The sequence below is a fragment of the Cryptotermes secundus genome, unplaced genomic scaffold, assembly GCF_002891405.2.
Source record: "Cryptotermes secundus unplaced genomic scaffold, Csec_1.0 scaffold967, whole genome shotgun sequence".
Classification (NCBI taxonomy): Eukaryota; Metazoa; Arthropoda; class Insecta; order Blattodea; family Kalotermitidae; genus Cryptotermes; species Cryptotermes secundus.
The window spans coordinates 1,494,774-1,511,696 of NW_019731236.1; the positions used below are offsets into that span (position 1 = coordinate 1,494,774).

The 16,923-nt window shown below is 38.4% G+C and overlaps 1 protein-coding gene across 4 annotated transcripts; it reads right to left on the reverse strand.

Moving 5' to 3' along the window:
- Positions 1-982: 982 nt before the first annotated feature.
- On the reverse strand, positions 983-16,175 carry LOC111866626. 4 transcript variants are annotated; one of them, XM_023855756.2, is made up of 7 exons: positions 15,988-16,175; positions 15,754-15,889; positions 10,486-10,628; positions 10,282-10,301; positions 10,149-10,210; positions 8,722-8,834; positions 983-2,194 (listed from the first exon to the last, which is right to left on the reverse strand). In XM_023855756.2, the coding sequence occupies exons 2-7, from the start codon at positions 15,826-15,828 to the stop codon at positions 2,080-2,082; spliced, it is 528 nt and encodes a 175-aa protein (XP_023711524.1). In that variant the 5' UTR covers positions 15,829-15,889; positions 15,988-16,175; the 3' UTR covers positions 983-2,079. The 4 variants fall into 4 exon arrangements, with proteins under 4 accessions (XP_023711524.1, XP_023711527.1, XP_023711525.1 ...); XM_023855757.2 differs by lacking the exon at positions 983-2,194 and adding an exon at positions 6,122-6,158; XM_023855758.2 differs by lacking the exon at positions 983-2,194 and adding an exon at positions 6,757-7,253.
- Between the last annotated feature and the right edge of the window lie 748 nt (positions 16,176-16,923).

Here is a 16,923-nt window from a genome sequence, read left to right on the forward strand (position 1 = left end):
CTAGCAATAAAATAAAAAAAAAAGGTTGGTCTAGAAGTGAACACAGAAACAACTAAGTATATGTTGCTGTCTCATCCCCTAAATGCAGGGCAAAATCATGGCATAAAGATAGGAAACAGATGTTTTGAAAATGTGGCACAGTTCAGATATTTGGGAACGACTATAACAAATCAAAACCTGATTCAGAAGAAACTTAAGAGGAGATTGAACTCGAGTAATGCTTGCTACCATTCAGTCCAGAACCTTTTGTCTTCTTGTCCGCTGTCAAAAAACATAAGAATTAGAATATACAAAACTATAATTTTGCCTGTGGTTCTATATGGGTGTGAAACTTGGTCTCTGATATTAAGGAAGGAACATAGACTGAGGGTGTTTGAGAACAGGGTGTTGAGGAGAATACTTGGTCCAGAGAGTGACAGGAGGTTGGAGAAAACTGCATAATGAGGAGCTTCATAAATTGCACCCTTCTCCAAGTATAATTAGAATGATCAAGTCAAGGAGGATGAGGTGGGCAGGTCACGTAGCACGAATGGGGGAGATGAGGAATGTGTATAGGATATTGGTGGGAAAGCCAGAAGGAAAGAGACCACTGGGAAGACCAAGGCATAGGTGGGTGGACAATATTTGAAAGGATCTTAGAGAGACAGGATGGGATGGTATGGATTGGAAAGATCTGACTCAGGATGGGGACCAGTGGAGGGCTCTTGTGAACACAGTAATGAACCTTCAGGTTCCATAATATGCTGGAAAATTCTTGAGTAGCTGTAGAATTGGCAGCTCCTCCAGAAGCGCTCAGCTCCATGAGCAATTATATAATACCTAAGAAGACAACTGTGTGCTACACATAATGTGATCTCATATATTTAGAGCAGTGACACACAGTTCCATGGTTTCCTAGTCACTGCAGATATCTTTTTATATGCAGACTGCTGAAAGTTTAATAACAAAATATACCCCCAGTAAAGATACAACCAATTTAACATTACAGACTCCTGAAAGTTTAATAACAAAATACACCCCCAGTAAAGATACAACTGATGTAACATTACAAATTAGAAAATAATACCAATCAAGGGCAACAACATACTTGGACTGAAAGTGATAATAATATAAATTTAAAATGGTAGGCAATACATATTGCTCTATCTATAGTTAAGAAGCAAACAGAAAACAAAATGAAGTATAAATAACAAGAGGCCTTAAAATACTGATTAAGAACACATTCAAAAGAACAACAACAAAAATCTGTAAAAATTTTTAAATCATCAGAAAGTTTAAGTGATTTAATATACAGCAAAAAAGCTGAAACAAAAAGGGGGAAAAAGTAGACAAATTTTGGAACATTATTTACACGAAACTGAACATAACCTATATGGTAGGAAAAATAAGGGCTTATAAAAAATTAATACAACACTTCAACAAGAATAAGAAAGAAGCATTATAACCAAATTATCCCACAAATTTAATGGGTTAAAACATTAAATTGTGGGCTAATGACACAACAAAATTAAAATTCGAGAAAATGCTGATTCATATTCAGTAAATTAACTTCCAAAAGTAAAAATTCTCCAGGATATAATAAAATAAACACAGAATTTACAAAGTATGCATTTTTAGAATAATTACATAGATCACATTTTTTAAATATGTTACATAACAGAATATAATCTAGAAAACAGGTCTAGCAATTGTAATACTAAACAGTACACCACAAGTCCTTCAACAAATAAAAGACATAATAAAGAATCACACTGCATTTCAAAAAACACGTGACTTATTTTGTTAGATACTTGAAGTTTGTCATACTGCCACTACAGGTCAGCATGAAGCATGTGAAGGGTCATGTGACAAAATGCTGAAACAGCAACTCCACAGGAGAAAGTTATGCATGTTGGTTGGTTCTTCAAAACAAAATCAGACGTTCAAATGCATGAAAACTTCCACACACATTTCAGAAAGGACCCACCAACCCAGAAGAACATTAGAGTATGGCATGAGAAACTCTTCAAAATGTGGAGTGTTCTAAATCATAAAAAAGAAGTGATCAGCCATGCATATGTGAAGAGGACTTTTAACAAATTAGGGAAGCATTTCAATGCAGCACTGACTGGTCAACATAAGCTGCTGCCATGGAATTGCAACTTCTTTGCACAGATGCACATCAAGTTCTCCGGTCGAGATTGCAGCTGTTCCCCTAGAAGAGGCACATTTTACAGAATGAAAAACCATACCACATGAAATCTGTGACAGGAAACTTTCTCCAATTGGGCAACAATCATAGACAAGTTTTGTTTCAGGATGAGGCAAAATGTCCTAACGTTTTACTGCATTATAAACCCAAAGTTCATTGTGTAAAAGAACATGCAAAGATACTTGAAAGATGAACTACAGACAATGCAGACTTTTTTTCAGAAAAATAAAACTGTTAGAAAAGGGCACTTTCCTATTCAGCTAATATAGAAATTAAGATAGTAAAACCCGGGAACTGATATACATTTTCTGGATTATACAAACACATTTCCAAAAGTATAACTGACTCAAAATAATGGCAAAACAGATCAAAGGGAGACTTTCCCAACGAATCATACATACAGTGAGTAACTTATAGCATAACACTAAATATCAGCTTGTTACAAATAAACATGTGCTAAAATTAATGGCAGGGACATTCTTGCCTGGCTGATAACTATGAACTTTCCAGCTTATCAGCCAACTCAAGAAGTCTGTTAATGGCAGAGAATGGTATAGGTGCCCTTTCTAACCCATTCTTCCTAATATTTATATTCATGGAGCCATTCAACATTGGCAGGAAAAAATTAACAGCCTGATTATTAACTAGTGTAACATTTATGTTTATATTCTTCACTTACAATTATGATTACCAAAATGCAAATTAGATAATACATAGTAATGACCTATTTTTGTAAATACTAGTATAGGTTTATGGGAGGCAATGTTAGTTCATATTTAGCAATAAACTGAATTACCACATTTTTGCTTTCATTTTGTTTCAAATCAGACACAGTTTGCTTAGTTATGTTAAATTCTTCCATGACGCTCTAAAGTGATACTTCAACTTCTGTTTTCTTGATGTACTAACTTATTCATCAGTTCTTTGAAGGTAAATTATTAGCAACATATTGGCAGACCTCACTGAACATACAGGATTATTCTACCTATCAAATGCCCACAAAAGTACATTACAGGTTAAGTTTTAACTTACAGTGTCAATGCATGCCATAATAACAGTAATTACAAATTTATCTACATTAATATTCAATTCAATATAATTTACTATATCATATCTCGAGGAATGGATTGTATTAGATGAGATTAGTAACAATGGATCCTTTGTGTAAGAAGTCCAATGATGTATGTTGACAACATTTTTAGTATTTCAACACCTGATGATAACCATATATGGTTGACACACGTAATGAATATGCTTAGTGAATAAATACTGATTCCATCAATAACACTCATGTCTTCAGTTGCTTATTTACATAGTTCAGGAAATGTACATATTGTAAGTTCTGGCACATTATCTTCTTTTGGGAATTTTCTGAACATCTGAGCAAATATCAAATTCTCAATGCATGACTGAGGTATATCAAGTTAGGTTCTATTAGCTTTTACACTGTTCAGAAACAATATGTACAGCACTGATGTTATATTTCATTTTAGTAAGAAGAAGATACTGGCTGTGGGGTGAATTAGAGATGGATAACGGGTAAAGTCTGAGAATGCCTGGGCATTGTCTTCCTTCATTCCATCAGAAACTGACAGCAATCAGGGCAGTTTTGCATCCCCATATGTGCTCACTCTTTATCTGCTGTGTGTGGCAATTTTTTCTGAACATATCAATGAATTTTCAATCAACCGATCACTCTGCCTGACAACATTCAGTGTTCATTCAGTGTTTGCGTGATCATTACTGCTTTCTGCAACAGTGGTCATTAACTGTTCCAAAATTTGTCCAGCAATTCTTGCAACAGATGATTTAAATAACAATGTTAAACATAAAAATGGGCAAAGTTTTTCTTGTCCTTAATTAATTAAGCACCATGACATGGAGATAGGGGACTGGAGGTATAGCTCCACCAATCTTGATGTCAGCCCTAGATGCGGGTGAGCGGCCAGCTTCACACCTCAGCCACTTTACCCCTGGTATAACAATGGTTCATCACTAATATTTGCTACCACAGCAGTTACTGTTCATGTGGATGAGTTAACATGGTGCCTTGATATGCCACTGATATCACAAGCACAAACTTGGGTCATTTTGTAAAATTACAACTACCAGATCTGTAGAAATGGGGTTCTCCAAACTCACTTGTAAATTGCTTAAACTAGTCCACAAATCTCTGCTCCTCGGTGCATGACCTGACTTCTTTAAACCTAACAGATGTCTAAAGCATCACTGATGCCCAATCCACAAGACTCAGACCTGTCCAGCAAGAGTCTCTGTGACCCTAGCTAACCTTGCAGGTAACTGCGGCTTGCTCTAGGCAAAGCCTTCTTATCAGGACTCAAGAGTCAATCATCATCCATCTTAAAGAATGCCGTCTTCTGGGATGTAGCGCCGACTAGATCTTGTGTGAACCGACATTTGGGAGGAATGCTACTGCCTCCAACTTCAGGGTGGCTGCAGCCACCTGCTCATGCTGGTTCCTTGCTTGCAGATTTTTCTATCCTGAAGATTGAGGTGATATGTACCTCCTAAACACTGTTTCACACAAGATCTAAAAGGTGTCATATCCTAGAAGACGGCATTCTTCAGAATCAAACAGAAAAATAAACTCCGCTGTTTCAGTCCACAAGTGAACTATACAGACTGAGTGACTGCCACTTGTTGGCAAAATTAGTAGTGCCAACTTTAGTGGATAGAGGGTGTCGCATGGTCAGCACAACAAATCCAAACAGCTGTTAATTCCAGTTTTCTAGACCAGAGCTGTTATTTCCTTGAAATAGCTCCTCAATTATCATTCTTCACAGTCACCGCCATGAAAACTTCAAATCTTACATCATCAATCTTAATTTTATTTTTATATAATACACTTTTTAGAAGCCAGCAAGGAAAGCTAGTTCTTGTGAGAAATTATCTCCAAAAAGATGCAAGAATTCTACTAAGTAAATTTATTAATATAACTCTTAAGGCTGGGCACACACCAAGGAAACTGGCAATCGCAATGCAACCGCGATTTCCGAGAAGTGTTATCAGCCAGAGTTGAACACATGTTAGTGAATGGAGCAGCACAAATTGAGGAAAAAGTAACGCAACATGCAGAGAGACTGAGAAAGTCGATTTCCAGGCAATGGAGCATGCCAATCTTCACATGATTGAATTGCTGCATGGATTCCTAGAAATCAGCTATTCTATAACATGCTTCAGCATTTTATTTGTCAAGAAGGCACAAAGAGTTGATGAAGCTGCTAATTTGTTCTTGTGTTGTTAACTGAGCAAGAAACTGGCATATATGACAAACGCTGTCCAGACTGTGCCATGTGGGGAAAGTAGATGTGGCTTGGGGAAAAATTTTTCATGAGATGAAGGAATCTGGTATGTGTTTATACGTGTGTGAGTGTATATATAAATATATATATAATATAACCAAAACTTATAATAGGATCAAAATATGTCTGCTAAAACAAAGCAAACAACTAGTACAATATGACCCATGCTTTGTGATAAAAATCAGCAGTTGGGTTAGTCCTCATCCTTTACAATCATCAGCTAAATTAAATTAATATAACTCCACTGAGACGGAATTGCACCTGCTGGTGTTAAGGAGTAATCCTCCAGCTGATTTAAAGGGCGCTGTGCCCTCGACAATCTCTGCCTTCCATCATCATCATCATCTTTTGATTATAATAAACAATGTAAAGAAAAGACATCTAGCAGTGGTATTGTATTTGCTGAGAAATCTGCAGAATTTGTATATCAGTAGAAAGATAAACTTTCCTTACCTCAGAGTAATCAGTAGTTTTTCTTCAACTGACACGTTCACACACTCATGGAGCTGAGCCCATTTTGCAGCTACTCAAGAGATTCCCAGCATTTTATGGAACCGAAAGGTTTATTACCGTGTTGACAAGAGCTCTCTACTGGTCCCTACCCTGAGCCAGATCAATCCAATCCATACCATCCCATCATATTTCTGTAAGATCCATTTTAATATTGTCCAGCCACTTAAACATTTGTCTGATAATTTCCCTATCCAGAATGATCTAAAACAAGGAGATGCTTTATTACCAATCCTTTTCAACTTTGCTTTAGAACATGCCATTGGAAAGGTCCAGGAAAGCCAGGTGGGACTGAAATTGAATAGGACCCTTCAGCTTTTGGTTGATGATGTGAATCTACTAAGTGTTAATATTGATACCATAAAGAGAAACACAAATCTTTAATTTATGCAAGTAGGGAGGTTGGTCTAGAAGTAAACACACAGAAAACTAAGTATATGTTGAACACAACAGATCATTGTAGGTAGTGGTGCAAGGGCCAAGAAGGCCCAACCCTTATACATTCATTCATTCATTCATTCATTCATTTGTATATGTTGCTATCTTGTTACCAAAATGCAAGGCAAAATTATGATAAAGATAGGTAACAGATGTTTTAAAAATGTAGCACAGTTCAGGTATTTGGGAATGACAATAACAAACCAAAACCTGATTGAGGAGGGAATTAAGAGGAGACTGAACTCGGGTAATGCTTGCTACCATTCAGTCCAGAACCTTTTGTCTACTGTCCAAAAACATAAAAACTGGAATACAGAAAACTATAATTTTGCCTATGGTTCTGCTGACACAGCTGTATGAAAATTTGTATCTTGTCTTCAAATTTGAGGTCCTACAAGATCCACTATTAAAGAAAAACCTTCAATGCTCATTCTGTAGAGTGGTTCGAACAGTTATATGTCCAGATTAAGTTCTTTCAAAACAATATGAACACATGAGTTTAAACTGTAGCGAAAGAACGGATGCACCCAATGTTCCATTTTCTCCTGTCTTCTCCTCTTACTCCGTCTCAACCACATCATTACAGGAACAATATTATTATTATTATGACATTGCAGAAGAGAAGTGCATGAAATTGGCGGGCAAACACGCCCACTTGAGATGATGTGAGCAACTAATCGAATCTAAGTTTCTTCAGTGTATGCCTGATAATCTGGAAACCAGTTGCCTGCTTGAAATTGACAACTTCTCTCAGAAATCACGGTTGTCAGTTTACTTGGTGTGCATCCAGCCTAAGTAATAAATACTTCATAATAATATCATATGTAAATAACATTAGTAAAATTATAAATCACAGTCATACAGTGCATGTGTGAGTTTCTGAATTAAGATACCAAACATTCTGAATGCCATTATGTTCATTAGACTCAATACATCACATCCAGCAAAATACATTTACTAATCCATTTCCAACAGTGACTTCATTTGTCCACATCAGTAGCTTGCTAAGCTCAGTGTACTGTTCTAAAACAGCCTATACCACTTTCTTGTGCATCCTGTTCTTTTCCTCCCTGTTCCTAACTGCTGTTGTGCTATCCACCCCTACTCCCTTCTACCTGCCAGAGAATAGCTGTGCATGCCTTCAGCAATCATTCAGAATTTTGATTTCAAGCTGATCATTGCTCTGACTGTGGCAAGGACCATGAGGAGGCTACATGGAGAGTCTGGTGACAGCAGACCAGCAGGTGAGTATCTGTTTTCCAAATTCAGGTCCAGTCTGTCTACAAGTTTCGGTCTTGGCCATTCCTTTGACTTGCTGACACCTACTAGATACCCCTGGTGGTTTGAATAAATATTTTTCAATATCTAGCCCTGCCTCTTGGGCTGACTGCCATGTTTCTCATTTACCTGTATTGTTTTATTTGCTTAGTCTTTGGCTTGAGACCCAGTAACTTTTTGCAGCGCATATTTCAAACCACACAACAGTCAATGGTTACCTTGTTCAAACCTAAGTGCCTACTGTGTGTGTCATACCCTTCTTATATCTGTATTATTCATACTTATCAATTGCATGCCAAGTGGGCCCTAATTTTACAGTACCACTGTTTTTATTATTTCCAATCAATCTTGAGTGGTGATGAAGAAGATCCAGGAAAGGGTAGCACTGCATCTGCTGCCTCATTTTTGTCTGTCCTTTCCAATGGAAAAGGCCCGCCCGGTCTCGAGCTCAGTTAAATATACATCTGATAGGATGGTTACAATAAAGAATATCTCAACATGGAACTGTCCTACTGTCTCCACTTTGGATCTAACTACATCTATGTGACACCCTCACACTCTCACATATCTGAGGCTGCTTAACCAAGAGTACACTGGAAAATAGAAGCATTATCTGTTGAGAGCTACTATATAGGATGCCGGCTAGCTGACTAAGAAACTTAACCTCAATATGGCTGCACTTCCTGTGTTACAATAAAACTGCACTACAAACACAAAATGTATAACCAACTAAATATGAACATAATAAAATAATTTGTTTTGAAACATTAAGACCATGAAACTTAATTCATTACACTTCATTCATGATGCCTGCTGAATGCACATTCGGAAGAATAAATTTCTATACGACAGATATAAATCAATTTTGCAGTGAACTTACAACATTTAGTTAAGTTTCGACAGAACAGGGCCTTCATGTTTATGCACAAAAGGACTCAAATAACTATGCGTTATAATGTGATAAAGTAATGGGGTACTGACCCAGAGAAGTTTCCATCCTGAGTTTCAGTGGTAAGTGACTGGAAATGAAACTGTGTCACAGATTCGGGAAATTCTGATGGGCTGTGATATGGCATACACCACACAAAGTAGTACTGGAACCAAAAAAAGACATGATAAACAAGACAGAGAATATATGTATGGTGTATTCACTAACTTCTGTTTAATTACCTCAAAAAGAAACAAAAGTTTAAATGTAAATAAAGTAATGGTTGCTGGGCCGATCACAGCAGTCATGTGATGTAATGCAAGAACTGTCTTTGCCCACTCAAACACTGGGATGGTGGGTTTGAATCCCACTCGAGGCATGGATGTCTGTCTGCATTTATTCTACACGGGTAGCAGCAGTCTTGTGACAGGATGATGGCCATCCAAGGATTCCTACCAGCTGTCTCTATGATTAAGAAACTGAAGTGAAACGAAGCATTTCACAGGTGTCCTGTGCTCCAGAGGGGGAAACAGGAAACACAAATGAAAGAAAGGAAACAATGACTGGCTGAATGAATGAATGAATGAATGAATGAATGAATGGTTGCAGCAGCATATTCATTTACATTTTCAATCAAATATACACATGTGTACATGCAAGATAAGTAGGTCTATAAATTATGGTGGAAGAAAGCTTCATTTATTTATTATTGACACTAAGAGACTTCCACATAATTTGGAAAACACTGTTCACTGTTGCACTTGGACATTCATACATATATCCATAAAATAACAATATTTGGACATTCACTCCTTTTGTGTAATTATCTATAAAAATGTAAAAATTATGGAAAACTGTAACACTACTGGATATAAAAGAAGTTCTTCTTTTTTCCCTACAGTCTGTTTGATACACTTTTCACACTCAGAAATATTTAGTGTAGTGAGTTACACTTTGAGGCACATGCAGAAATCAATATAGGTTTTCACATAAAGCGTCCATTATTTTTGTTCAGATTTTAACCAAAAATAAGAATATATTTACAAAATCTAATAAAACCCGAGAAAAAAATTTCATGAGAATCTGTTTATCACTTCTCAAATTGTTTCATATATATAGATAGACAAAGAGAGAGAATTTAATAAGTGATCCACAGGGATGCATCTAAAACTTAACACAATTATTTCTTATGCACAACTTGTAGTTCCAGTTAAGAAAAGACATTCCCCATTATAATTTCCTTACTTAAATATCAAAGACCTCTGACTTCATGAAAGAGTGTTTAGGGTATTTTAATAATCTGGGTCAGCCATGAAAATGTGCATAAAAGCCTCACAAAACACATACTGTAAAACTAAATGAAGAATTTCAGAATAAGAACAGGCTGCTATGTGATGCTGGACTACAATGGGTTAACTACTACTTAAAACAGGGCCATAAGGAATACATTCTCTTACAGAAACTATGGGAATGTACTTACAAAATCTGCTCTGTCCTCTGCCAGCCAGTGGAAAGACTTCAAGAACAGAAGAACAGTGAAACCTGCAACAAATTTTGGACTGAAATCATCTCGAAAAACAGTGAAGGCCAGGCATGTCTCTGTGACTGCATACCATGATCCCTCCATGAGGTGCTGCAATAAAAGAAAACACCTGTATGATATAATAATCTTTCAATACTAGCAATGTTCGCTTGGTCTCTTTCGGTGATGTCATGAGCATATATGAACGCTCTCACTGACTCAAATGCACTCAAGTGCTTCCGTAAAACAGGGCACTGGTTCGGAAACGGTTTCATCGTCATCATCACCAACTCACCTTGCCCTTCCACCTCGCAACTTCCGCTTCCCACCGCACCACACATTTCTTCCACACACAGCACACCACATGTCGCGAGCTCTTGGTCCAGACACGTAGGCGTCAAAGACGCTCAAGGTCGCATCCCATGGTTCTGCAACTTGCTACAACACGTTTCAAAAACATCAACCGCTTTTACTACTACCAATGCTTACTAACATTTGTGTGGTGTTGCACTTTCAAACGTTCAATGCGGGATTAACATTCATGGGGACCAAGAATTCCGACCGATAGATGCGGGAAAACGATAAATCAAAGAACGATCGATGCGGGTTTTATTTCCATAGTTTAAATAGGATTTGTTCAGGGACCACAGAAATTGAACGACGGATCCGGGAAAACGATATATCCGGGAACGATAGATCGAGGTTTCACTGTATTCAAAACTGAAACCAGTGCATAATAAGGGTGAAAAGTCTTGCATATCAGGCCAACTTCATTAATAACAGTATTATACAAAACATTTTAGAGAGGTACATAAAACCTATACAAAAGTATGCAGTCTATACAACTTTGTTACTGCCATTACCAAATATTTGAACAACCTACCTTTGGCAAGGGGTTAAGAAAATATATGAAGGGCTCTCACTCTCTCAGAGAGGAGATGTAAACAAATGTGACAAATGAAACAGCAACCAACATCAAAAATAAACAACCAAGAAGACGAAATAAAACAGGAACTACAAAAACAAGGTCATATTGTCCCAACATTTTTTTTATTGCTAGTGGGGTGGGACTAAGTCCCTTCTACTGTGGCCACTTCTGGCCTATTGTACCAGCCCCAGATGATATGTGAGGGTGATTGTGGAGCAATTGGTGGAATGTCGATTGGCAGGGGAAACCGAAGTACTCGGAGAAAACCCGCACCAGCGCTACTTTGTCCATCATAAACACTTGACCAGACCCGGAATCGAACCCGGGCCGCCGCGGTGAGAAGCCAGGGCCTAACCGCTTGAGCTATGGAGCGGCCCTGTCCGCAACATACTAAACGTCGGACATCGCGTCAAACAAAAGAACCACTGCCTCTGTTTTTCATGAGAGCTAGAACCTAAAGAAAACAATAGGAGCATATACGAAATTAAATATTAATGCAACATGAAAATAACAGTCGAAGGCCCAAGAAAGACAAACGACATTGTACAGTGAACAAGACGTCGGCGATTACGTAACAAGTATAACTGTTTCGTTCGCCTACACGTTTGGCGTCACTTATATGTGTTTAACCGCTCAGTGAGACTTCTAGCCCCACAAGTTGGTCGGCATTTATAACTCGCCACTCATAACTGTCCACTTAGTGCCCTTACATTGGTCTCCACTTTCATCCGCCGCTTCCTTGTTGTCGTCTGGTTCAGGGTAGGGTGTGGGATTACTCTGAATTTGAATTTGTATGGGCGCCAGTGGACTTGCGTGAAATCCACGAATTTGGAACGGGGAAAACAAAGGGGGGGATATGGATAGGCGGGCGTTTGGGGTTCCGACTGCTCAGACCGCAGGATGAGATTCTGTCTCAGGGAGACTTCTGGGCCTTGCCCACACAAGGAGAGAGAGAACACTTAAAACTCACACTTCACAAACACTGTTGCTCTTTATTGTAGATGTGAACTAGAATTACACATTACAAGGCTGTAGCGCTTTGAATTTGTACACCGGACTCGGCCAACACCGATTTAACGTCCGGGAGGTTACTACTGACTCCTGTTATTCCCTTTTTGCGACTGACTACTCCGGAGAGCCAGAAGTCCTGACGGTTCCGGGAACGACCGGTTTCCTCTCCTTTGAAATTTTGCTGATTGGCTGAACCTAAAATTTGGGTGTTATTTTCATTTACATTCAGCTAATCCCTAACAAGTTCCATGTTAATTTTGGCCTAAGTACGAGACGGTCCTTCTGACAGCTCTCAAATAAATTAAGGTACGTTAACGACCGCTAGGTACGCCTCTCCGAAAATTATTGCGACTCGTATCTGTCAAGTCTCAAATTTTGAAAGACTCGCACCGTCGAAGTTAAGCACTGAAATTCCCAGAAAACGCAGCGGGATAATTCCTGCTCCGTTCTGGGGGTTTCAAGTGACCTGCAGCTTGCTTGTCCCTCAGAAAGCCCATATGTCGTCCTTGGCGCCTGCTGGGGTCAATTCTGTATCATCTTTTGTTAACAGTAATACAGTTCGTTTACTTGTAGTACACTGTAATTAAGAATGTAAATAAACAACATTGCTGAAGTTCCTGCATGGTGCGGTTACACAAGAGCACACGGCAATTGCGTAAAATGTGCCACGTAACATGCGCCACGTCACTGGCACGCGCCACGTAACAGGTGCCACGTAACAGGTGTACACTGCGACTATATATATGAGGCGCCACGGCAATTAGACAGCAGTGACATTTCAGACGGCGCGCAGAGCAGGTGTCTTGCAGCGATTGGCATACTCGTAGTTGTGACAGTGACTGCCCAATACGTGTGACCTTGCAGACGGCGGGTGAAGTACAGGGGTCTAGCGGCGAAATCACGACAGGGGATTGAAATAGAAGAGGCGTTAGCAGGATTACAGGAAAATACAGGTAAGCCTGTGAGGATGTAAAGTGTAAAGCCATCTTGGTGATAACATCTCAGCGCGGGCCGTGTAGAAAACACTATTCATTGTTGTATTCCAATCACTTCATGGGGACGTGTTTGTCTATAAAGGCGTCACTCAATAATGACTGCATATACTTGCTTATAAAGAACCTGTTCCCTTGCAGCTGATGTTGTTTCGTCATTTGTTTCAAGGTCGTTAACCAGTAACGGGTCTACACGCTATAATATATATATACAGGATGATTCAGGAAGGGCCTACCAAACTTCATGGGTACATTTAAGTAATTTTTAATATACAAATAAATGCCTATTCAGAAGTCAAATTTGGAAAGTTCATGGAGTTGTGGCATTTTGAAAGTAATATGAAGACATATCAGAAATAAAGGCATTTAATGATAACTTTCACAACAACATTAATATAAAACTAAAATACTGTATGTCTTTATAAAGGAAGCATGTTACAAAAACTGTTCAAAGTGACTGACTGCCACTTCAATGCACATCTGAGTACAAGGCTGCCAGCCACATCAATGAATGGCATATCATGTTCCAAAATGTGGATTCAAGTTAGAGGTAGACATTCTGAACAGTCTTCTGTAACATACACTTATTTTAGTTTTACACTGCAGAACATTTGAAATTTTCAATAAACATACTATTTATAATAAATCTTAATCTTACTTTCAAACTGCCATGCCTCCTTAAACCTTTTAAATTAGACACATCTTAAAAGGACATTTTTAACTCATCCATTTGTTTAGTGTACCCATGAAGATTGGTAGACCCCTCCCATAACACCCTGCATATAATTAATCCAGTTGTAAAGATATACAAATATGGGTGGTCTTTTCAAATGCTAACCATACTCTGATCTCATATATTACTAAATAAAACTGGTCCAAAATTATGAAACACGTGTCCAAAATAATACAATGAATAGTAACACTTGACATTCACAAACTTCAAGCAAAAAATGGCAATAATACTATTGCAAAAAGCTGCAGCCACTGGGTGAAATTCAGGGGATTATTGGCATCCTATCACTAGGACTTTGTCAAAATGCAGTGCTCAGTAAGAGCATTCACAGTGCATTACAAAATGTTAATATTAGGATAACAGGATTATGGGGTTGAGAATAAGGAAATGGTCAAGCTAGAACATGCATTAAATCTACCAAAATGTAGCAAAAGTGAAAACTTCAGACATTACTAATCCATTCAAATGTTCCTATCACCAACAAAATCACTGACTCTTGCAGAATCTTATCATATTCCTAGAGCAAGCACATAGTTATATTTGCAAATCAGTCACACTGAGGCTCTTCAGACAAGACAAAGCCTGACACAGAAAGTATAAGAAGCTTAAACTTGGCAGTGGTCATGCATATGACCATTCAAGTAACTAGACTGCCATGGTAGCGAATCCTACTAGAAATAGGACATAGTCTGCTGTACTGAGCCTGGACTGGCAGTGGCCTTGTATATATTGTACATAGGAGTAAGAATAAAGTTAAATTTGTAAATATATGTACGTACTGACAATGGACTTACTAATACAGACTATAACTGACAAATAACAGACCCGACCTCCCGTCTGAGAGGGCTCCCCAAAATGGAGAGGACAGTAAATTTCATGTAAGAAGAAACATCTGGTCATGAAAGACAGACAGACTGACCGGCCATCAGTCGCAAGTGACTTTGACTTTGACTTGACACTGAGGCTAATCCTACGACTAGTGAAGGTGAACTGAGAAGACTTTATCATGTGCCACATTACAATACATTACATTGCATTCCATGGATCCAAAGTTAGTCAAAATGACTGTTGGATGTGAATGTGTCATATAAATACAAAACATATGTACAGACCCAATGGAGTTGTCACACAAGAGAAACCAAGAATTCACAGTGTCTACACACAAGGCTATTTAAAGATACATAAGTTATTTTCTAGATAATAGGTATTCATCAACAGAGTAGAATTAATGTGTATTTAAGTATCGTTTCAGTGCTATTTTAAATCATGCCTTTTCATTCATAAGACTTTTAAGATCGGATGGCAGGTTATTAAAATGTTGATCCCAGCATAATTTGCGCTTTTCTGAAAGCATGAGAGGTTAGCAATTGGTTTATGAAGACAGTGTTTGTGTCTTGTGTTAACACTGTCTACAACCGCATTCATCTGAAAATGTTCATTATTTGTAATGAAGTTTATTAATGAATATATATATATATATATATATATATATATTCACAAGGCAAAGTTAAGATCTGTAGTCTCTTAAATAGATCTCTACAGGAATTACAGGATTTGACACCCATCATGATTCTAACCATTTTCTTTTGCAATGTAAATACTGTCAGATGAATTCCCCCAGAAAGTTATTCCATACTTCATTAAAGAGTGAAAATTAGCAAAATAGATTTATTCGAGTGTGGCCAATGTTACTAATATGTAACAGAAATCTAACTGCATAACATGGTCCACTTAACTTTGTAATCAACTGATCGATATGGTTTTTCAAGTTTAAATGATTATCATTTTGCAAGCCAGGGAATTTTGTGTTTCTATATATGTGTGAATTGCGTAAATTATGGAGACAGCGCTGAAACTAATTGTAGGTATGGTTCGTATGAGTCCAATAAACCGAATTACCAAACAAAGGCCCCTGCAGTCAGTAACTACACGATACAGCATTAAAGTACACAAATGTGTCGATTCCCCTTGCATCTTAGGATGCAAGTGAAATTCTGTTAATTCATGTCTCTTTGCCTACGCTCCATCCAATACTCTGAAACAAAAACATACACAGCACCGTAACATCTGCATAATTCCATCCATCCTTAATGTGGACCTACTGACATGACAGGATCGGTACATATTACCTACCGTGTAGAACTGCTTCTTTTGATAGTACGCATTGCATTTATCGCAGTAGTTAATGCTAAACTAATTAATGTAATTCCTGCAGCAATCATTTCCAAACGTTATCGACTGTTGGAATAAATCAGTCTCACGCTCAGAACAGCCCCGTGAAACTCCCATGTTATTGGTTGCCAACATGGCCGCCATGGCTCAGAAACACCACAACAAACGCGAGTTCACTAGTTCTGCCCTCAGTAGAAGAATATTGTACTAACCGATTACGTGTCTATAGTAGACGTCGTAAAGTTACGCGCCAAGAATATTTAAACGTCGTGAGTACCAACTGGGCCGCGCCATAGCTCAAGCGGTTAGTCGCTGGCTTCCCACCGCGGCGGCCCAGGTTCGATTCCGGGTCTGGTCAAGTGGGATTTGTAGTGGACAAAGTGGCGCTGGGGCAGGTTTTCTCCGAGTACTTCGGTTTCTCCTGCCAATTGCTCCACAATCACCCTCACCTATCATCTGGGGCTGGTACAATACGCAAGAAGTGGCTGCAGTGCAAGGGACTTACTCCCACCCCACTAGCAATAAAAAACCCGTACTAACTCCCTATAATGAACAAACTAAATGTTCAGTAACAACTTTATGTGTTATTGAATGTACATAGGGTCAGTGATGTTAGGCAGACAGAAATCCATACAGTGGAGCCGTTAATACCTGATCCTAGCGCCTTTGAGGTTGAAAGTGCTATTGCAAAATTGAAACGGTATAATTCGCCAGGTGGTGAAATTCTGGCAGAACTTATTCAGGCAGGAGGCGAAATATTACATTCTAAGATGCACAATCTAATTACTTCTATTTGGCATAAAGAAAAATTGCCTGATCAGTGGCAGGACTCTATTATTGTACCAGTTCATGAGAAGGGTGATAAAACTGACTGTAGTAATTATCAGGGGATATCAC